We start from the raw sequence: 23,057 nt of genomic DNA, 5'->3' as shown, positions 1-23,057 counted from the left end.
CACAGCGCGAGCGCGCGCCGGGGCTGCTGGCGGCCACGCCACTTCCGCTCCTGAGCTCCCGCTCCCAGCGCGCGCCGCCCGCGAGCGATCGGCCGGCGCCGGCTGAGGGGAGGGAGGCCGCCCCGCTGCCGTCTGCCTCACAGCCCCGCTCCCCGGGCCGGCCGGCCGGACCCGGCGCCGCGGGGGGAGAGGCGGCAGCGCCCGGCCCTGTGGGGAGAGGCAGGACCCTGAGCCCGCAGCCTGAGAACGGCCGCCCCCAGCTCCATGAATGGAAATCGGCAGCGCAGGTGCGGGCCGGGGCGCCGTGGTGGGAGCAGCCGAGGCAGTAGGGCGGAGGGGAGCCGAGCTACGAGCCCTGGTGGCCGGGGTGCTGCCCAGGGAGGTGGGAGCTTGGGGGCCCGGCTGCGGCGTCCTAGGGGGCGGGGGTGAGTCGGGGTGGAGGAGGCCAGGTCGGAGGCTACGCGCTGCTGGGGTGTCTCGGGGGGGGGTCGGTGTATCGGGGCTATGGGGGGGGGGGCTGGCGTGAATCCAAGGCAGGGACCCAGCCCGAAAAGGGTTGGCTAGGTGCGGGGAGTATTAGGGGTACGCGGGGGCCGGGGTGAGGAAGGGGATGCCTGGCTGGGGCCTTGTGAAATTACCCCGGAGTGTGTCTCACTGAGCTGGGGACCCCTTGAAGCCACCCTGGAGTACAGACCAAAGCGGGGACTGACTCGAGTCGAGCTAAAGCTAGATTGCTCTGCTCTGACCCCCAGGAGCGGCTTCGCCTTGGTAACAAGCCCCATTGTTATGGACAGTTTCCAGAAGTTGTTTCAGGCAGCCACTGAGACAGTAATACCATGAACCTGCCTGTCAAACACTTGCTGAAGTTCTTGCGGGAGTAAGACACCTCTCCTCTGGGATATCAGTGGCCTTTGCTTTTAACCTGTACTGCCTGATAGACCCTTATCCGGTTAAAAAGAAGCTGGTCTTATAGCAGCCCTGCCGAATTTACCAGTCTGGGCTCAGAATTAATTTGCCCTCTATCATGATGATTTTTGGGTTGGGGAAAAGATATTTTACTGAAACAGCTTAATATGCATTCTGGGTGAGAGAAATTTTGCAAAGTTTTGCTTACACAATGTTGTGTATGTTGGTTAAGAAATTGTATGATTTCCCATTTCTTTGCTTATTAATCTTAATATGTGTGAATTTGAATAGGACAAGTTTTGTCTGACATTATTTCTGTTTAGTGATGGCTAGTTTCAAACTAAAATAATTGGGCAGGTACTACTGATAGAACCTTAATCACAGGAAATATAGCAGCATATTATATTTTGTTCTCTAGAGCTGTCGACACATCGTAAAAGAATGGTATATCTCATAACTGAAATTTTCCAGACCAAATAGTGTTTGCTATATTATGCAAACTGGCATATGAGGAGTCCTTTGAGATGTTGTTGCCATGAAAATTGAAGCTGTCCCATGAAATTTATAATCATTGAGGAAGGGCTCTGTGTAGCTTAAAAGCTTGTCTCTTTTACCAACTTCTGTTGATGCAATAAAATATTACCTTGGCTCAGTCATTGATAAAATGAGCACTTGCTAACATCTATTATATAAAACAAATGAGACACATTTTTAACAGTTGTGTAACTGATGGACTTTAGAACCTTTTTTAAAACTTTGTCTAATTGTAGCCTGGTCTGTTCATTGTGTAACCGTGCTCACCATGAAAAGTATTTAATGTTTTCATTTTATTGTGTGATCTTATTACAAATAATAACTAGTATATAGTTCTTCAGCATTTATGCACCATGTATTTCATATAGTCTTTGGCTCCCTCCATGTTGTTAATGTGTATTTTTGATAAGAACAGATTTAAAATTTGTATTAAAGCTTATGTTAAAATTATATAATACACAGGTTGAGAAAAGAGTGTCTGTACATCTGGATGTAGTGCTTGGATTATCCACAAATACAAAATTTGCTTTTAAAAATCATATGGTACATATAATACATAATCAGCAGTAACCCAAGTTTAGGTGAATAAATTTAAAAAATATAGTTTTGATATTAGCATCCAAGTATTCGGGTATATTACCCATGAAAACTTGTACAGAGAGTTGGTTGTGGAAAGCAAAATATATAAATGAGTGAAGATTGTCCCTCGGTAGTTGAGAATTAGGGTAGCTTGTCCATATAGCAATACAATCCATCAGGGAAGTATTTCAGTTACTTTCCTTACTGCACTTCTCATCGGCACTCCAGCTCATTCCTCCTGGTATTGCCAATGTCCGGTGATGTGTTCGATGTAGATGTCCCTCAACCATCTGATGGTGTCCTACATCATGAGTCGCCACATCAGACAAGCTGTTGACGGATTCTGCATACCCCCAACACTTGCTCCTTACTGGGGCCCATTGGCCAGGGCTCCGATGATCAGCGTGTGTGTCTGAACCTAGTAACCCTTAGCTCTCAAGGTATCGGCCAGAGGGGCGTATTTCTCCAGCTTTCGAGCTCAGACATTGCAGAAGGCTGGGGTCCTGTTCTCAAAGGGTGCTGTGACATCCACCATGATGACCTTCTTCTGCTCCTTGTTGATGATGACACTGTCTTGTTGCAGTTGTCTGTCCGTTCTGGGGATGGTGGAGTTCACGGCAACCTTCCCTGCGGGTGTCTCTGACCAGGCAATCTTGGATGGTGTTGTGTCCCAGCTTCCAGCCTCTGGAATGGGGCTTGCAGCTACACAGGACTTTGGGTAGCATCTTGTTGGCATTGCTGCACTTCCTACATCAGTTGTCCTGATTCCCGTGGCAGACGGCTCCATTCAGGGGAATGCATTTGAGCCAGGCCCTGTAGATGAACCTCCAGTCAGCAAATCTGGGGAAGCTGCCCCTGGGAGGAAGTGGTTGCTAGTGTCCCGCTTGCACGTCACCTTGAACACCTTGTCCTAGGCCGGCTTCCGCTTCAGGTTTTCCACATACTGGCAGCGGATGGCATCCTTCAGGGTCCTCTCCAAGAGGGTTCTGGCTCATGGAGTGATGATTGCGTGGTCCATGTTCTTCATCTGAGGCACCAGCACTCCCAGCTTCTGGCGTTCCTCACATCATGTCCAGCGGCAGATGATACACTTCTCCAGTCATCGTGTAGCATTGCGGGCACGAGTCCAGAGCGAAAATACTGTCCATTACTGCAGGGTGGATTTGGGTTAAATTAGCAGTCTGATCAAAAGTCTTTGCTGCCCCACTTAAAAGCTAGCTTTTATGATTTAGTAGTATGTAGATATAGGATATGACACTCACTGCTGTCTGAGACTCTCTTGACAATGGAAATTTAGTTTTCAGTGTATTAAAGGATATTACCTCCAAGTGGTTCCCTGCATGAACACTGGCAGGGAAAGCCAAGAGGAAAGTTTTGTCTTAGGCTGTACTTATTCAGCGCATATCAGGTAGCTGGATAACAAATGGAGCTTCAGGAATTTGTTAGGATTGTAATTCTTTTACTTCTAAAAGACTGGAAAACCCACAACTGAAAAACATGAAAATGGGTTTGAACTCTCCTATGTGAAGAAGCATCTTCATCTCTTTTGCTGTACAGACACTTACATTTGTGACTGATGCAAGGAGTTAAATTCATGGTGGATTTGGTCCTGGAAAAATTAGTCTGGATGATATTAATTGTAGCCCTGTTTAGTAATGGATACGACTGATCCAGAGCCATTTTAGATGGCTGTGGATTGTATTGATCTGGTGGCATATTATTAATCCTGAATTTCAACAATCTGAATATACTTTAAAAAAAAACAAAAAAAACTCCTAACTAGTTTTGCTGACTACCCTTACCCTCCCATGTTGAGTACATTATATCATGAGGATATGGAGAATGGGTCCATCCATGGATAGTAGCCAGGATGGCAAGGGGATGCAACACCATGCTCTGAGTATCCCTAGCCTCTGTTTGCCAGAAGTTGGGAGAGGACGATGATTGCCTCTTCTGTTCATTTCCTCTGAAGAACCTGGCATTGGCCACTGTTGGAAAACAGAATACTGGGCTAGATGGATCATTGGTCTGACCCAGTATGGCCTCTTGTATGTTCTTATGATGTAGTTCCCATTTCTTCATAATAAGATTTAGTTTTGGTAAAAGAGGAAATAAAAAATACCCATTTTGTACAAGAGTTTGAATATAAACTCCTTAAACTGTACCAATATCCAAAATAATTTGAGTCTTGTTTCACATCATGTTGTTTTCAGAAGAGGTTTTGCTATGTAAATGTCTTGGAAATTGATTTATTCATTTACCTTAAGGTCAATACAAACTTCGTAATAACACTTTAATGTAACCTTTGTTTAGCTTCTGCTTTTCAGTCCTATCCCGTTATCTGTTACAAGGCTACAGTATATTTGCTTGTAGCAAAGTGCAACATTACGGTAAATGCTCATAATCTAACTAGAACATCACAGTTATAAAATAACTAAAATAGATGAAAACTTTGAGGTAGGTGTACTGGAATGCATGTGATAGAAGAATCAAGTGAACTGGGGAATGGGAATATGAGATCCAGATTAGAAAAGCTGAAACATGTGGCACCAAGCTGTTGCTTGTGAGTAGTAGATTAATGTTAAATTTAACACGTTTCTGGGTGATGATGGTGAGGCACTTGTGAACTTCTAAGTTAAATATGTTAAAATGCTGTTGTCATGGAGCTTATTGTAGGGACTTGGGTATAAATGAGTCAATCAGCTAACTAATCATTTATGTCAGTGGTTCATATCCAGGGGTCTGGGGTCCCCTAGGGGGCCTCGAGCAGGTTTCAGAGGGGCCTCCAAGAAGGGCCAGCATTAGAGTCGCTGGGGCCCAGGGCAGAAAGCTGAAGCTCAGGTCTCTGAGCCTGGCCACCTGGGGCTGAAACCTGAGTAATGTAGCTTCATGGGGGCCCCTGTGGCATGGGGCCCCGGGCAATTGCCTGCTTGCTACCCACTAATGCCGGCCCTGGCTTTTATATGCAGATATATATATAAATTGGGGATTGGCCCTGCTTTGAACAGGGGTTGAACTAGATGACCTCCTGAGGTCCCTTCCGACCCTGATATTCTATGAAAACCAGTTACTGTGGCATAGGTGGGCCGTGGAGTTTTTATAGCATGTTGGGGGTGGGCTCAGAAAGAAAAAGGTTGTCAACTTCTCATTTATATGATTTCAAAAACAGCGTTTTGCCAATTTAAAAAAAAGTTGTGGACTTAATTTGATTAAAAGGGTCAAAAATTGTTTGGCTCTACTGTGGTGAAAAAACATTAATTATTAGTAATATTGATATTTTAATTAAACAGTAAAAATACGTTTCTAAAATCTTACTGTTTCAGAAAATTTTGTATAGCAGGTTTAAAATGTCATTTAAATTACACAAGAATTTGATTTTTCTCTTCCTCACACTTCCTGTATTAATGACCAGTAATCTGTTAAAACCACAATAAAAAACAAGCTATATGTTGGGGAGAGGGGGAACACAGTGTCTTAAAAGTTAAACTTTATTCAAGGGCACTTTGTTACTATGTGAGTTACAATGGAGCTTTCATCTGTTGGAGTGTTAAAACTGGAGCTGTCTGAATCAGAAGTGATATGATTTTTACAAAAAGAAAAGGCCATATTTAATCTTGATTTAAAAACTCTTCCCTCTAGTTGTGGGGTGGGTGGCAAGTAGGTTATCTCTGGAGTTGATCCCAATTATTTTTATTTATTATTTGGATTGATAAGAGCAAGGACATAACTCTGGGTGCCCTTAATATTTTGTATAAAAACACAAGTAACAGAGAAATCTAGCACAATATACTCACTAATGAATAACAGAGCTGAAAGAATTAGTTCACTCCCTTAGATGGCACCCTAATTCCCAAAAGCTCTAGTATAAAGATTAGCTTTGCAGCCTGTGTGGAATGTCAGGAAACTCTACCTGTTTTCTTGCCAAGGAGAGTAGAAAGAGTGAGTTCCAAAGTTGAGGGGCCTCTGCCAATATTTTTCTCTCTTACCCAATGAAGTTCTAGCAGAGTGGCAGGGGGAGAGATGTGCTATCTCCAGTAGGTAAGTCCATGGCCATGTAGTGTTTTATAGGTCAAAACTAGTATCTTAAACTTTAGCTGAAACCCTGGAGGCAATCAGTGCAGATAGCCAAGAACTGATGTAATATATTTGCAGTGAGAGATGAATTCTCCACCAGCATTAGCTTCTGAGTGAATTTAAGATGATGATTTAAGATCCTTCTGAGAACACTATTCATTGGGTGGGTTGTGCTTTTGCTAATCACTTCTTAAACTCTGCATGACCACCATTTAAGCAACTACCATTTACTGTTCTCTGGGTAATGTTATCTGGGAGCTAGGCTAAACTATGGCTGTCTTCTTCAGGGTAGCCATATTGATATCAAATCGTAGTGGAGACAGCACACAGGTAGTTTTTACTTGGATGTAGTTGGTCAAGGTCAATACTATACCCCCACGTGGAGTTATCTTGACTAGCTACATCCAGTTAAAAACTACAGAGGCCCCCTCGCTCCCCAGACTTTATGAGTTAGCTATCTCGGTATCAACAGACCTTTTTTTGCAATGAAGCTTTAGTCTGTGGGAAAACATTTATCACCTAAGGATCACCTGCATGGTCACCATTAGATGGTTAGTTCCAAGTGTTTCACATATCATGCTGAATGCAACAGTTTTCTGTGAACTGTGCTCACAATTACTTTAAATTCAAATCAGATTTTTTAAAAAAAAATATCAAGTTCTAATAATTCAGTAACACAAAGTTATAGCTTAAGGAATCAATGATAAAATAATATAGCCTAGTGTTAAAATCAAATTAAAATTTAATGCACAGGTTATTGCGCATTTTATGGTGTATAGATTAGATATTACAATTATTTTTAAAATAGCAGTATAATTTGATCACCTTTGAGAAAACTTTGCAATTTAACATGGCAAAGTCCAATAGGGTTCCATATATCCATGATCATAGATCAAATGCTTTTTTTTCTGCTGCAGACTGCCAATTACAAAACTATAACCTAATTTGTCTAGGAAGATTTAGTCCTAGTTAAAAAAAAAATTGTGCTAGAATCTTGTGTAAAAAAATAAAAAGTACTTCAGCGTTATTAATTAATTCTTCTTTAATTTGACCTAATTAACTGATTTGTGTTAATTCTATTTGGACAGCTTTCAGTGTTTTAGCATACGTCATTGGATGGTCTGAGTATTCAAGTAGTAGATCTAAGATTTATCTTGAAATGTGGAGTGAAAAATGCCAGAACACAGTGGTGAATTGTTAGGTCGTCAGGAATGTATCAGTAGTCTATTTTCTCTCAGACTATTTCCATACTCAGCTGGAATAGACTATATGATTGAATTACGATGCAAAGAATTCACCTTTTACTTTAGGAAAGGAAAGGTTATATATTGACTCACACACTTAGTTTTGTTTTTGAGAAATAGTTGAGTGGTAGTTCTTCAGCTCTTACTCTGTGTGCTATGAAGCATTTTTCTGAAACCAGGAGGAACTAGTCATTCATTTGCTGCTTCATTTGTTTCATTCATGTGCAAAGCCTGTTGTGAAGTGTGAGTAAATCAAGACATTTAATATATTTTAAAAAAATAAGACTCCAATGACATTTTTGAAGGTTTGAGTTCAGACCCAGTTTATCAAATGGAATTTTTGGCATAATGTTCAGTTTAACTTTTAAGTGTCTTTATTTGAATTTTTTCTTAGCTAGTGATGGGCTGTCTGATAGTCAGTTATATTGTCACCATGTTACTACATTAAGAGATTATCTAAGTGTCTAGATCACTCTTGCAATACAGGACCTTTAGCCACTAAAGTGGAACAAATTAGGTTTAGTAGCGATAAGGGGCAATTGCAAGCTACTTATACTTGACTCATAAATAGTGGTTAAGTGGGAAAAGTACAATTCAGTTTGAATCCTTGCAATTATCAAAGTTAACTTGAACTGCTTTTATTGGGGAACTTGTCAGTTTTGAAAACAGTGAATTTGAGACTTAGTAAACGCAAGTGAATAAATCGAGAACTAAATATTTTTCTTCAAATTAGCGGGTAGTTAAAGTATATGCAAGTTGTTAGTGAAAATTTCTGTTAAGTGCAAAATGTAATATAATTCACAAAATTAGAAGAGAGATTAGTTCAGTTTACTTTCTTGCAGTTAATGGGTGGAAACGCTTCAAGAACAAATTAGCTGTGTTGTGTTATGTATGGGCTTGCCATATAGACTATTTTCTCATAGTGTAGACAGATACAAAAGGTTTCAGAGTAGCAGTCATGTTAGTCTGTGTACACAAAAAGAACAGGTGTACTTGTGGCACCTTAGAGACTAACAAATTTATTAGAGCATAAGCTTTTGTGGGCTACAGCCCACTTCATCGGATGCATAAAATGGAACATATAGTAAGGTAACAAATGTATTGGAGCATAAGCTTTCGTGGGCTATAGCTTATGGTTTGTATGGTAACTTCCAGCTTATCAGTATGTGTGTGTGTAGGTATATATATAGATATATATATCTACCTTACTATATGTTCCATTCTATGCATCCGATGAAGTGGGCTGTAGCCCACGAAAGCTTATGCTCTAACAAATTTGTTAGTCTCTAAGGTGCCACAAGTACTCCTGTTCTTTTTACAGATACAAAACTTTATCAAGTAAAGGTAAACTGCTTGTCTTTAAGAGTTTCTCATACTTTTTTCTTTTAAAAACGTAGTTTTTACAAGTAACTATTCTATTGTAAATACTGTGGAGAATTTGAAAGATCCTCTTAAATTTAGCTGGTGATAACACAAACTTGTGCACTGCAGTGTTCACTCTAGCTTATAGACTCCTATCCGGCACCAATGAGAATAGCATCAATATGTTTATCTGACCAGAACTTGAACCAACACTGCTTTATCTGGATACTTTTTAAATAAAAGCAAACTTTATTTTGAGGAGTGTTCAGGAAATAGGGATTGTGCTACTTTAGAAATAGTCTAATGTCATCCCAAAGGGTGGCTTTCAGGGAAGGAGGCAAGACACAATTTGTTTTATTGCTTAAGATTTCCAATGTTGGTAAGGAATTAGAAATCTGAAAATAACTTCTAAAACTATATTCCCTGTTTCACTTTCACATTTTATTTTAAATTTTCTGTAACCTAGAATGAAGTCATGTTTTTCAGTAGAGATGGCATTTTCTTTCAGTTCTACAGACTGCGCCTCTGAGCCCAAACAGAGGCCAGGGGCCCTGTGAAAGGGAATCTTTTTCCTTTGGAGAGTTCTCTCCAGTGTGCATGGAACAAGCCCCAGTCTGAGGAGAGTATCGGCTAGACAAATCTGTCTTGTATTATTGAGCTGCAGTTGAATAATATTTTACCTCTTTAAAAACCCTTTGTCTTTAAAGCTGTTTGAATATCTAGTCAGGGATTTAAGGCTGTGCTTTACAGGAAGACTAAAAGAAACCAAACCTCTTCATTATTTTTTTGCTGTACACTTTTTTTATTCTCATTTTATAATTTTGAAACGTGTGGCAAATGGATAGTCTTTTGCTGGAAAACAGCTGTTACACTCCCTTTGTGCATATTCAGGTAAGAAAAGTCCTAGTAGGAACCAATATCTTGCCTCTTGGAAGTGTACAAATTTAATCAAATAAGATTTGGCCTGTAGTTATTTCTGATCTGTGTGCCAAACTCTTCAGTCTTCCCTAGAAGTATTTGTAGTAAGTGCCCTTAGGCTGCTGTTTCTGTACCATTCTCACCCATGCTTTTACTCCTGCCATCTCTTCATTTGGTTACCTGATAGATTTCAGTTTGTTGCTCCAAAGCACAGCAGAAGAGTTTGGTGCAGTTTTAATTATATTTCAGTGCAAAGCAGCTACCTGATGGGGGAAACATAATTTGTTACACAATCATGTTTGTGATTTTTTTCATTGGTGAATCTTTAGGAGAGTATCTGTGGGGATACAGGCCTTATCCCCAAGCTATTATAGCAAACGGGAGTCATTCCATTGACTTCAGTGGGCTTTGGATCAGGTTCTATAAGAACTAAAATTTCTTACCCTCAATAACAAATGTCCATAGTTTGCAAGTTTGGTTAGAGTAATGTTAGTATAGCCATAAATGCCAGTTCAGTTATAGTTGGTTGGAATTTGTTTTTATTATTCAAACCAAAAGCCATGTCTTTAATTCGTTAGTCCAACTTTTTAACTCTTTAAAATCAGAAATCATAGAAATCATAGAATATCAGGGTTGGAAGGGACCTCAGGAGATCATCTAGTCCAACCCCCTGCTCAAAGCAGGACCAATCCCCAATTTTTGCCCCAGATTCCTAAATGGCCCCCTCAAGGATTGAACTCACAACCCTGGGTTTCGCAGGCCAATGCTCAAACCACTGAATTTTGGTATAAGTATTGTCCTGTAACAAAAGAATAATTTTAGAAGGTATTAATATTTAGTATTATCAATTTTAATTCATTTTTGAAGTATTTTGTTTTGTGACTCAAACCTTCTGAAGACCAATTTTATCTGTATCTCTTGGAAATGAGTGACCTCACTTAAATACTTACCAAACTTGGACAAATACAAATTAGCATATTTTTCCATAACTCTGCATTGGATTTACACAGGCAAGTCCTATAAACAGTACTGGGAATTACCAGTATACATCCGTATCAGGTGGAGTGTGGACTCAAGATGCATTATCTACTTATTTCTAAATGTGGCAGTAGTGATTTACAGTAGGTCTTGGACTTTTCACATAAATGTATACTTGACTTGCCAAGAGCTGATTTGATATTTATTTTGAAAGATTATTAGCCAAGATTTGTGTTGCTTGCCATGACTATTTAGTAGTTTTAAGAAAAAATGAATTATTCCAAAATTCTTAATGAGTATTTCAGTAATCATTTACTTTGCCAGAGTGTTGTGAGGCTTAATTTGTTAATATTTGAAATGTACTTTGAGACACTAAAGTAGAGGAAAACAAAACTTTATTTGAAAAGTGATTTATTGTTTATCAAAACATTTAAATCAATGGGAACATAAAAAAGAATGAGTTTATACTTCCTCAACAGTTGCCTCTTACTGGCTACGGGCTCGGAAGCAACAAGTTCTCATATTGCTGGTCTTAAATCTTTTTATGTTTATAGTTTCATTTACTTCCTTTGGAAGTCATTCTGTGCGTGTGCGCAGGTATGTGTGGGGTAGTGGGCAGACGGAACTCCTTCCAGTATTCTGTCAGTCATAACTTTCTCTCAGAATCTTAAATTTTACTATTCTCTGTTCCAGCGGTTCCCAAACTTTTTTTTTCTGAGCCCCTCTGGAGATTCCTGTCCCGTGCCACACCCCTTTTTTCTAAGAATTGAGGTGGGGGGGAGGTGGTGTCTGGTACTCATGGGAGCCAGCAACTGAGACCACACAGACAGACCCTCCTCTTGACCCCAGTCCTTCAGAGGGCCCAGTCAGGTCCTCACACTTCGAAAACCTCTCCTTTGAACCAATTGATTCTCAATGTCTGGTCCTTTGATGTCTTCCTGAATATTTGACAGGTTTCAGAGTAGCAGTGTTAGTCTGTATCCACAAAAAGAAAAGGAGTACTTGTGGCACCTTAGAGACTAACAAATTTAAGGTGCCACAAGTACTCCTTTTCTTTTTTCTAAATATTGTCACCTGTCAAGCACTGTGCACCCCCTGCTCCCTCCTCCAAGCTAGCCACATTGACTTAAGTTTTTAATGGGATTTTCAAGTACATGTTATGTAATGTATAAACATTGCATAAGGCATTTTTTCAGTGTCTGAAAAATGGAATAGTGCTTATACACCAAAGTCTGTTTTTCTTTCATTTCTTTTACAAGATTTTTAACAAGTGACTGCTTTGCCCTTGTGTAGTTTCTTTGGTTTTTTTCCTTGTTATATGACCTTGAGTGAATTCTGCTTTGTACTTGTGGCAGTGCTGAAATATTTTTAGAAAGAGGTTTTTAAAAACTTCAACTTGTTTACGATTTTTGGTGAGGGAGAGTTAACATTAACTAGCCCCGCAAATCATACTCCTAACTTCATAGTAGTAGCAGTAAGTAACTCGTATACTCTAATACTTTTGGTTCTCGTATTTATTTCCACCGGCCTTACAAAATCCTAAGGCATGAGGGTAAGTGACTCATTGATGTGATATAGGAATGTTAGCTGTCATCCAAACACTTTGTTCATTTGTTGTTTTACTGGGATTTGAGTCACAAGTTATAAGTCAGTGACACAGATTTTATAATACACAAACAAGTGTCCAAATATTTTTAAAAGCAAGCCATTCTCAGCAAGTGTAAATTTATTGGGACAGTGGTGAATGGGAATTAACTGACAGCATACACAAGGTTATATTTTTTAAGTGACTTGTCTGATAACCTAGGTCTCAAACACAAAAAGAAGGTAAACACAATTGGAATTTGGCTACAATTGTTAAAAATTGTTACACTAAATTAAGCTTGTAATTGTGCAGACCTGTTTATAATCCGTTATCAGTCATGATTCTTCATTCCTCAGTTTGTGTCAATTCCAAAGAATGTCACATATATGCTGTACTGCTGTTCAGGAAGAATGCATAGTTGGCATGCACAATTTTCTGAAGTGCAATATGGGATGCAACTGAAAGAGTGGATCTAGGGAATGAATTTGGCAAAGTAGTGGTATTTGTTTCTTCTGCTGCTCAATACTGTTTTGTAGGGGAGCTGAGGCTGGAAACCTATTTTTATAACCAGCTCTGGTTTGGGTGTGCCATTTACAGCACTCCAGATTTCAAAGTGCAGGCCAGCAGCTTGCCTAATGAAAAGTAGCTGAATCCTATTAATTTGTTTCTAGTTTTTTGTTGTCTCGTGCAGCTAAGCATTAGGATTTTGCTAACCTGAACAAAATAAGTAAATGGATGGGGTACCATCATTTCCTTCAGCCATGGCCACATATGTTAGGATATAAGTCTTATAATGTATTGCTTGGTGGCAACAGGAGAGGGAGTATTTGGTTTAACAAAACACTTTCCAGAGAGTGTGGTTGCAAGAAAACCCACCATACCGTATTTTCTTGCTCTTTCTGCCTCCTTTCCCTCTCTTTCTCAGTGCTTGACTGTAGTTAAGGAATTGCATCTTCAGGTTGGCCATTTGAGGTGCGCTAACTGTGTTTTGGTAAATGCTCTTACCATTTATATTTAATTTTAATCTTGCAAGATTAGCTAATCATTAAGAAGGTGCTATACTCTGATTCTGACAGCTGCAATAGTACTTCATATGTATGTGAGCCTTTCATAAACTATGGAAAGCATGCTGTTTGTAACCATATTTTTGTAAGATATTGGGTCATTTGTATGGAAGATTTTTTTATAGAATAGTGTGATCTGGATGTTTTCTAATAGGTATCTTTTGCTCTTGTTTATGTCTGTGTTGCTAAAATGAATCTGGAGCAGTTAATTCCAGAGCTGCCCTTTCTTATTGGTAAGGCCCTACCAAATTCATGGTCCACCTTGGTCAATTTCATGGTAATAGGATTTTAAAAATCGTAAATTTTATGATTTCAGTTCTTTAAATCTGAAATTTCACAGTTTTGTAATTGTAGGGATCCTGACCCAAAAAGGAAGTGTGTGTAGTGGGGGGGGGGGAGTCGCAAGGCTATTGTAGGTAGTGTTACGGTACTGGTAACCTTACTTCTGCACTGCTTCTGGAGGCGGTGCTGCCTTCAGAGCAGGGCAGCTGGAAAGTGGTGGCTGCTGGCCTGGAGCCCAGCTCTGAAGGCAGAGCTGCTGCCAGCAGCACCGCAGAAGTAAACCACCCAATCTCTGCATTGGGAGCAGTAATTGCCAAAACATAGTTTGTGTGAACATTTAATGTGGTGCTTGATGTTTCTTGCTTTTTTTCAGTCTTGTGTTGAGATTTCTGATTTTATTGGTTTTGGATATATCTTTCTGTGTAGAACTAGGTACCTTTACAATACAAACTCTGCTTTGTAACTCTTGTTCTCCTCTGTTCCCCAGCACACAATTCCACTCATAGTAAAGGGAAATGACCATTCCTGGAAGTTTATATGAGATAAATCAAAGGCAAATAAGACAGTTTTCCCCAGCACTTGACATTTTAACTCTTGTAAGAAAAGCAAGTGGGCAGGAACTGTACAATCTGCGTCACTGAGTAGGAGTAGAGGGGAGAGTTTTTAACTGACTTAATTGAATGCTGCAAATCATGACATTTGTAGGATATATGATGAGTAATTTTAAAAACTCCAAAGCAACTCAAAATAAGATTGGGTTTATAGTCCATTTCTTGACAGGAAAGAATAATCTGTAAGCAAAGATTTCCTAGAATTTTGTAATTTTTGGAGACTGTCCGTTCTTAATATTAGCTGTGTGCTTGGTTCTGGGCAAGGCATATGTAAGCCAGTTCCTGTGCTGAGCCTCTTATCTGCGTCCATTTTTCAGACTAAGATGCTTCGAGACCCCGAAGAAGCACTAACTTAGAATGCTAAATAAATTAGCCAGAGACATATATTTTTACAGGTTTAGAAAGCAACTTTCTTCTCCTATTTCAGATTTTGTTGGTTTTATAAAATAATACCTACAGCTGCTTAAGTAATTTAATTTGTTTGTTTAGTAACAAAGCACACTGACATTGCTTGAAACTCTTCAGCTACACATCTCTTCTGGGTCACTGAGTTTTGGCAAACACAACTATCTTGCAGCTGGTGCTTTTACTGTTATTCATTCCGCTCTGCTGGCTGAAAATGGATAATCTTTGCCAGGATCATGCCCATCATATCATTGGTGCCTGCATATTTTACTGTGTAAACAAAGAAAGTACATGAGCCTTGACCAGTATAGACCATCCTGTGATTTCTGTTTAACCTCTGTCCATTACCATTAGGATGGTCTGTAAACAAGCTTTTAAAATTTTCCATTTTAATAGTGGCTAAAATGGACTTTCCACAATAATGAATGGTCAAAAGAAAGTGCACACATTTGGTCACAGCAATCATAGAAGGTAATGTTCCTCACTTCATTTTCTTCGTGGGAAGGTTAGAGGAGAGCTAGGTCTGCTTGCTATCACTAGTTTGAGAGCTGATGACTTAAACAGAATGAGAGCTTTTGAGTGCCATCCCATGTTGTATGTTACTTGAGGGTAGACCTATGCTGCTTCCTGAAACCCTTTGGCTTTGTCCAGGAAGCTGATGGGACAGTTGAATGGCCCATTTTTCACTGGTCTGGGTCTTGTGATGCTGTCTTACATTAAACTTTGGCCTTTTCCTGCATTATATTTCTTATCTTTTTATTCTCTTACAATCGCTTTACCTCTTCCCCACTAAGTATGAGATGATATGGTTAAGGTCCTGAGAAGGCTCTTTGTGCTTCGGGTATTATTGCATCACCTTCTTTGTTGTTCTACCCCGTGTATATATACAAATGTAAAGAGCATATGCATTTTAACTGTGCTGTAATAGCACCAAGTAGTAACTTCACCACATAGTTTAACCATTGTGTTCAGTTTCTAAAACTGTATTGTTTCTTTTACAGGACCCGTCGGGGCACAGCCCCTTCTCATGGTGCCCAGACGTCCCGGCTATGGCACCATGGGCAAACCTATTAAATTGCTGGCCAACTGCTTCCAAGTTGAAATCCCAAAGATTGATGTCTACCTCTATGAGGTGGATATTAAACCAGATAAGTGTCCTCGCAGGGTGAACAGGTAAGTCGATCACAGAAGTTGTAATTTAATCTAAACTATATTGAAATCTTTAAGCAACATAAGATCCTAGTGAAGTAATTAAAACTATAAAGTAATTTCACAGTATCTTATTTTAAAAGATGTCAGAGACTTCTAATCAAGACATCTTCCACTGTATGCTCTCTCAAGTTTAGCGAATAGGAATTTGTTCCCAAATGTGTCTGTTTGAGTTATTTATAATATGTCTCCCAGTGGTATTGGGATGGGATGGTATCTTGCAGAATCAAAGTAAATAAAGTAGTTGGAATATATTTAGCTGGCTAATAATATCAAAGGCAAATGGTATTTTTTTTCCAGAAATCATTGAGTTTTAAATGAAATAGGCAAGATTTCTCACACATTTCTCAGTGCATAATTAACCAGGAGTAAAGGATGAAAAATTCGATCCTACATGCATATCTTAAGCCTAATTTATTTTAAATGCAGCATTAGAGATTTACAGTAAAAGATAATGCTATGATGCCATCTCTTTCAATAGTATGAGCAATGGTGCAAATCCAGCTTCTTTTTTCATGTCTAAATTGCTGTTCTTGTTCACCCAATTTAGTGTACCTGAGTTATGTAGAATTCGGTCTGAACTACAGACCAATCAGCTTAACTTCAATACCCGGAAAGATAATGGAGCAAATAATTAAACAATCAGTTTGCACACATCTAGAAGATAAGGTGTTAAGTAATAGTCAGCAGGGATCTGTCAAGAACAAATTGTGTCAAATCAACCTAATAGCTTTTTTTGACAGGGTAACAAGCCTTGTGGATGGGGCGGGGGGAGGGAGAAGCGGTAAATGTGGTATATATTGACTTTTAGTAAGGCTTTTGATACTGTCTCGCATGACCTTATCATAAACAAACTAGGGAAACGCAACCTAGATCAGGGATTCCCACGACAAATTTTTTTGGTGGCCTCAGAGTGCAGTCACCAACTTTTGCTGGTGGCTCCATTCACAATTTTTCCTACAATACTTAATTGCCTTTAGGAAAAGCAAATAAATATGCACATATACATGTCCAAATCATTGTAATGTATTTATGTAGGATATTGCAGACTCAATAATAAAAATGTGTCTATTCTTTACTGGACCTAAACAGAATAGAAACAAATAAAGTACTTTGCATGTTCTTGTCTTTTTTGTTTACTTTTTTTCGACTAGCTAGTCTGTTTCTGTGACAAATGATATTTCTATGTTTGTTAATATCACTTTTCACAGCAGCAGACTAGCTAGCTGGGAGGCAGTGAAAAGTGATATTAACAAACATACAAATATTACTTTTCCCAGAAACAGACTTACTCAGCCCTGGCAAGATGGGGGACAAATTTAAGTCCTGGGTGGGGAGGAAGACAGCTGGGGGCCAAAGAGGATGAGGAACTTGGCAAGGCAGTGGGTGTCTGGGGGGTTGGATGGGGAACTAGGGGAGGCAGGGAGTGCCTGGGGGGATGGGAGTTTGAGCCTGTGGCCAGCACCTGCTGCCACATGGCTGGAGCCCAAAGACCATCAGCAAGAGCATCTGGCAAGGTCACAGAGCATGCGGCTGGCACCCACCACTGTGGGGCTGGATCCTGTGGCCAGAGCCCAAAACCCTGTGGCTCAGGATGGAGCTCATCACCACGTGGCCCACGCCCAGGGCCAGAGGAGGCAGTGGGGGCCAGGGCAATGGGGAAGTGGTGGTGGTGAGTGCGGGGCCAGAGCCAGCGCCCCTGAGAAGGTGGGAAACTCACACTGGCTGCCTGCTCCTCTGGCATTTGTGGCTGTAGAGGGGGCAGGGCACAACCCCTGCTGGTGATCCTGGGAGAGGGGCCCAGGATCATCTTCTTTGCCCTCCTTCCTCAGTCACTGGCCAGGAAGCTATGGTCGCACAAGAATCACCTGGTGGTTGCATTTGAGAAACACTGACCCAGATGGAGCTAATATGAGGTGGGGTGCTGAATTGGTTGGAAGACTGTTTCCAAAGAGTAGTTTTCAGTGGTTCACAGTCAATCTGGAAGGGCATAATGAGTGGGGTCCCTCAGGGATCAGTTCTGGGTCCTGTTCTCTTCAATATCTGCATCAGTGATTTAGATCAGTGGTTCCCAAACTGGGGGTTTGCAGAATGTTACAGGGGGTTTGCCAGAAAAATTTCACTAATAGCGTCCAGAGAACCCTGGGCATTGGAGGCAGCAGGTGGGACCCGGTTGCAGGACAGACAGCCCGAGCCCCAGGGAGAGAGGGGCAGGGCAGTTCAGCCCGAGTCCTTCCCCCATGAGCGGGGGAGCTGGCCTTCTGAACCCCAGCTTTCCGCGCGGGTCTGGCAGCCTAAGCCCAAGGCAGAGCAGGGCCGGGCAGTTGGAGCTGGCAGCCCAAGCCCTGCCCCCATCAGTGGGGGAGCTGGCCACCCGAACCCCAGCCCTCTGCCTGGGACTGGCAGCCTGAGCCCCAGGAAGAGTGGGGCTGGGCAGTTGAGACTGGCATCCCGAGCCCCAGCGGTCAGTGGGCCCTGCAGCCCAAGCTCAGTGGAGCTCAGTTGACTGGGACCAGCAGCAGGAGCCCCATGGAGTGCGGAGAAAATTTAAACTTAAATCCCTGGAAATATTCATTTTTAGGAGGGGGTTCATGAGATTTCACAATTTAGTGAAAGAGTTCGCGGGCTGTTAAAGTTTGGGAACCACTGATTTAACTAATGGCATAGAGCATACGCTTATAAAGTTTGTGAATAATACCAAGCTGGGAGGGATTGCAAGTGCTTTGGAGGATTGGATTAAAATTCAAAATCATCTGGAGAAATCGTCTGAAGTGAATAATCATAATGGATCACAAGCTAAATTTGGGTCAACAGTATAACAGTGTTGCAAAAAAAGCAAACATCATTCTGGGATGTATAAGCAGTAGTGTTGTAAACAAGACACGAAGTAATTCTGCTGCTGTACTCTGCTGATTAGGCCTCAACTAGAGTCTTGTGTCCAGTGGCACCACATTTCAGGGAAAGACGTGGCAAAAGTCCAGAGAAGAGCAACAGAAAATGGTTAAAGGTCTAGAAAACGTGACTTATGAGGGAAGATTGGAAAAAAAAACTGGGTTTGTTTTTCTGGAGAAGAGAAGACCTATGGGAGGAGAGCTGTGGGGGGAATAACATAGAAGTTTTCAAGTAAATAAAAGGTTGTTACAAGGAGGAGGGAGAAACATTTTTCTCATTAACCTCTGAGGATAGGACAAGAAGCAATGGGATTAAATTACAGCAAGGTCAGTTTAGGTTGGACATAAGGAAAAACTTCTTAACTGTCAGGGTAGTTAAGTACTCGAATAAATTGCATAGGGATGTTAGAGATTTTTAAGAGCACTTAGACAAACACCTGTCAGGGATGGTCTAGATAAGTGGTTCTCAAACTGTGGATCAGGACCCCAAAGTGGGTCGTGACTCCATTTTAATGGGGTCGCCGAGGCTGGCTTAGACTTGCTGGGGCCCGGGGCTGAAGCTGAAGCCCGAGTCCCACTGACTGGGGCTGAAGATGAAGCCTAAAGGCTTCAGCCATGGGCATTGGGGCTCAAGGTATAGGCCCCCTGCCTTGCGCTGAAGGCCTGGGGCTTGGGCTTCAAGTGCAGGGGACAGGACTAGAAGATCTATTGAGGTCCCTTTAATAGGCAGCAGGTTTAAAACAAACAAACAAACAAAAGGAAGTATTTCTTCACACAACGCACAGTCAACCTGTGGAACTCCTTGCCAGAGAATGTTGTGAAGTCGAAGACTATAACAGGGTTCAAAAAAGAACTAGATAAATTCATGGAGGATAGGTCCATCAATGGTTATTAGCTAAGATGGGCAGGGATGGTGTCCCTAGCCTCTGTTTGCCAGAAGCTGGGAATGTGTGATGGGATGGATCACTTGATGATTCCCTGTTCTGATCATTCCCTCTGAAGCACCTAATATTAGCCACTGTCAAAAGACAGGATACTGGGCTAGATGGATCTTTGGTCTGACCCAGTATGGCCATTTTTATGTTCTTACATTATGGTCTTCCAGTCCTACAATTCTATTATTCTTCCCTGGTGTGTCTCAGGTCCTTTCTCTTTCTCTCCCCCCTCCCCATCAAAACACCAGTAGCCCTTTGTTTTCCTAATATTTACAGCATGACTGGGTCAATTAAATCCCTTGGTGGTCTGCTTACTTTTCTAGGTTTGTGGTTAAATAGGAAAACTTTCATGTCTGCTGCTATTCTAGAACAAGAATTCATCTGTCAGCTGTGATTTTTGTCTTCGTTTTTGCCAGGGCCATTCTGAACTGAACCCAAGGGTGAACTATAATCAAACTGTACTTGATGTTCAGCATGATCTTGAATCAGCCATAGCTCACTTTTTCTTTATGTAGAAACTGAAAGACCCATAAGCTGGGTATAGTTAGGTTTTGTCTTGGTTCAGAAAGGTCAAACTGTACTGACTCTTGTTACATAAATTTGGTATACATCACAAGCCGAATTTGTTCATCTGATATAATAGGGCTATCCTAAAATACTGAATTATAAATATAAAATTCTATCCCATTCCACAGTTGTAATCTATAGATAAAGATGAGTCTTGTTTCTTGGTCACTGCTGACTTAATTTCAGATTTTACAGAGTCAAATTTGAAACAAGGAATGTGCTATTAAATTATTCCATGTAATCTGCATGTCAAGCATACAGTTTAATATTACACTGCATCCTTCCGAAAACTCATTTGTGTGCTTTGTGCAGGTTGTGTGTGTTACAGGTGAAGCTGGCAGCAACATCTATAGTTAAGATAGTCTAACTCTCCATTTATAAGACCCATTTTCAGTTACTTTTAACTTTGCCAAACTCTAGAGCTGAAAATTTCCATGCCAAATGTCTGCCCCAGCTGAATAATTTTTAAATTTTCAACTCTTCCTAAAATGAGATTTGGCCAAAAAAAATCCTTGTGTTAAATTCTTACCTTTGAGATACTGATACCTACATACTCTTTGAAAAGGGTACTTGATGTTTGACAAGGAGAGTGCTCTGGGCTCAGAGGAGTTGACTTTTGCTGTGCATATAAAAATCTACCCTATTAGGCTGTTACAGGTCTCCCAGAAATTGACACTTGAACATGCTCTGAGGTTTGTTAAAATCTAGCATCTAAATTATCTGAAGAGTCCTTATGCCTTGAACATAGAGTAGGCAAGGATTGCAGAGCCTGAGCAGATCTTCTAGGTGCTGGGGGTCGTTGTGGTGCCAGGGGTAAAAAACGGTGAGAGGCCAGGGCAAGCTGCAGGAGAACATGTTAGGGGATATTGGTAGAAGGGTCTAACCACTCTCCTTTAGAGCCTGGAATTGAATCCAGGATTTCTGAGCATCTGTTCATACTCTGTCGAGCAAATAGCTGTGGACCCATATGGTGGTCAATATGGGTCCACATGATGGAATTTTTTCACTTGTGATTTTGTAAAGTAGGAAACAGATTTTTTTTTTTTTTAAAAAAAAGTTAAATATGTCAAGGCTACGGAGGAAAGCAGGCTGTAGTTCAGTGCCAGAACCAAGGTTGCCTGTACAGCCTAACACATCCCAATTGAGTGCTTGACTCTTGTAGCCTGGAAGTACTTTTAATGTAATTTGTTGTAAGAAATATTTAATTTGTATCTTGTCCTTAATATCATGAGTTTTAGAGCAAAATGCATCTCTATAGTTCAGAAGGAATTAGATTGGTCCAAAATGTGCCGATAGAAAAGATGAATCATTTTATAATAACTTGTAAGGAAGATGAATAACTTCATATTTCTGTCTGCTTCCTCTGAATTGAATAGTTCTGATGGAAAGAGAGTGAGATACTTTTTTCTTGGTGTCTCATGCAGTGCATTTTGCCAGTTGGCAAGATGGGTGGTTTCCACAATAATGAAGTACCAATTTCTGTAGCCATGACATAATTTTAAAAAAAGAAGAGAGAAAAGTTTCTTCCCTCATGACTTCCTTGAGATTCAGTGCTGTTTTTCATGTATCTACTCTAGTTGTTGATTTTGTTTTGTTTGTTAACTTGTTGATTTTGCAGTTCTACCCCTCTTCCTGCTTCTGGTCTGAGGTTCTGATAATCCTGATTATCAGTATGTTTCAGATGAATATTTTTCAGCTTTGCAGTGTTGTTGTAGCCATCTTGGTTCCAGGATCTGAGTGTGACAAGGTGGGTGTGATAATATAGTATATTAATCCAACTTCTGCTTTTAAGAGCGCTCTGTGGAGCACAAAAACTTCTTTCACCAACAGAAGTTGGTCCATTAGACTATGTTATGTCACCCATCTTGTCTCTCCAATATTTTTCAGCTGACAGCTAAGTGCTGCAGTTATGGCACCCTATAAATACAAAAGCTAGTATATCACCAAACGGGTTTATAATGGAAGCACCAACTCTTGGCAATTGGTTTGATGTGTAAGTTTACTCTTGTGATTTGCTGGTTATTAGCATATAGCTTCATCAAATGAACAGTGTGATAAAATGATCATCAAGATGCAGGAGAAATGTAAACTACTCTGGGCTGACTTTCTCTTAGGTTGATTGCAGATGGCTTCATAGGATTCTGTTAGTGTGTTGTAACTGCCACTTTGCTAAAAGCTGTAAATGAGGGCTTCTGCAGTGCAAACGAACAGAGTGCCTTCATCATTTATTGCACTGATCTGATCTGGAGGAAAGTACCCAACAAAACACTAACTGTTGGGAAGCTTTTCTTTCAGTTGCCGCAGTACATGTGCTGAAGACTCTTGAGAGAACCACATCAAAGAGAGTACAACAGCTAACAGTGTGTCTAGTTAATTATCTCACTTAAAAGGTGGGAAATTTTACAAAACTCTGAGTATCACACATGACTTGAAATAAACGATTGGGGAGTAATATCAAAGCAGAGCACTTCCAAAAACCAGGAGCCCACTACCTTTCATATTCCCATTTGATTTTTTATTGTGGTCTCATTAAAGTATGGTTACAATGCTGTAGATAAGGGTTTGTGAGAACTTCAATTAATCTTTCATTGATTATGCACTATAATGAGGTGCTATGAATTTTTAAAGTAGTCTCAGGCTATGATAGTTTGTCAGAATATTTGGTTTGGCTAAGCTGATAGACACTTCCAATAAGAAGACCTTGTTTTCAGTTGCTTGTAACTTTGTCAAACTTTGGCAAATTCAGTCTGAAATCTTCCATGCTGGGTGCCTCCCTTGAGTAAATTTTAGGAAAATTTTGGCCAAAATGTTTTATTCAATTGTGTATGTTAAAAAAAAATGTTGCAGCCTTTTCTTTGAAATGCTCTAGCTTTGGAGCCGGGATTTGAAATTTGCCAAGGGGGGATAGCTTTT

At 40.6% G+C, this 23,057-nt stretch overlaps 1 protein-coding gene across 2 annotated transcripts in view; it reads left to right on the top strand.

The window, feature by feature from the left end:
* The window catches only part of LOC119845474 (protein argonaute-3), a 60,231-nt gene continuing 37,174 nt past the window's right edge, over positions 1-23,057 (top strand). For both annotated transcript variants that reach the window (XM_038377767.2, XM_038377766.2), the window contains exons 1-2: positions 1-287; positions 15,544-15,715. In XM_038377767.2, coding sequence (XP_038233695.1) covers positions 269-287; positions 15,544-15,715 — 191 coding nt within the window. In that variant the 5' untranslated portion in view covers positions 1-268. The remainder of the gene's footprint in view (positions 288-15,543; positions 15,716-23,057) is intronic.

This window comes from Dermochelys coriacea, chromosome 19 (genome assembly GCF_009764565.3).
Source record: "Dermochelys coriacea isolate rDerCor1 chromosome 19, rDerCor1.pri.v4, whole genome shotgun sequence".
Classification (NCBI taxonomy): domain Eukaryota; kingdom Metazoa; phylum Chordata; order Testudines; family Dermochelyidae; genus Dermochelys; species Dermochelys coriacea.
Note: the sequence above shows the minus strand (reverse complement) of the source record. Positions and strands in the feature narration are given on the sequence as shown.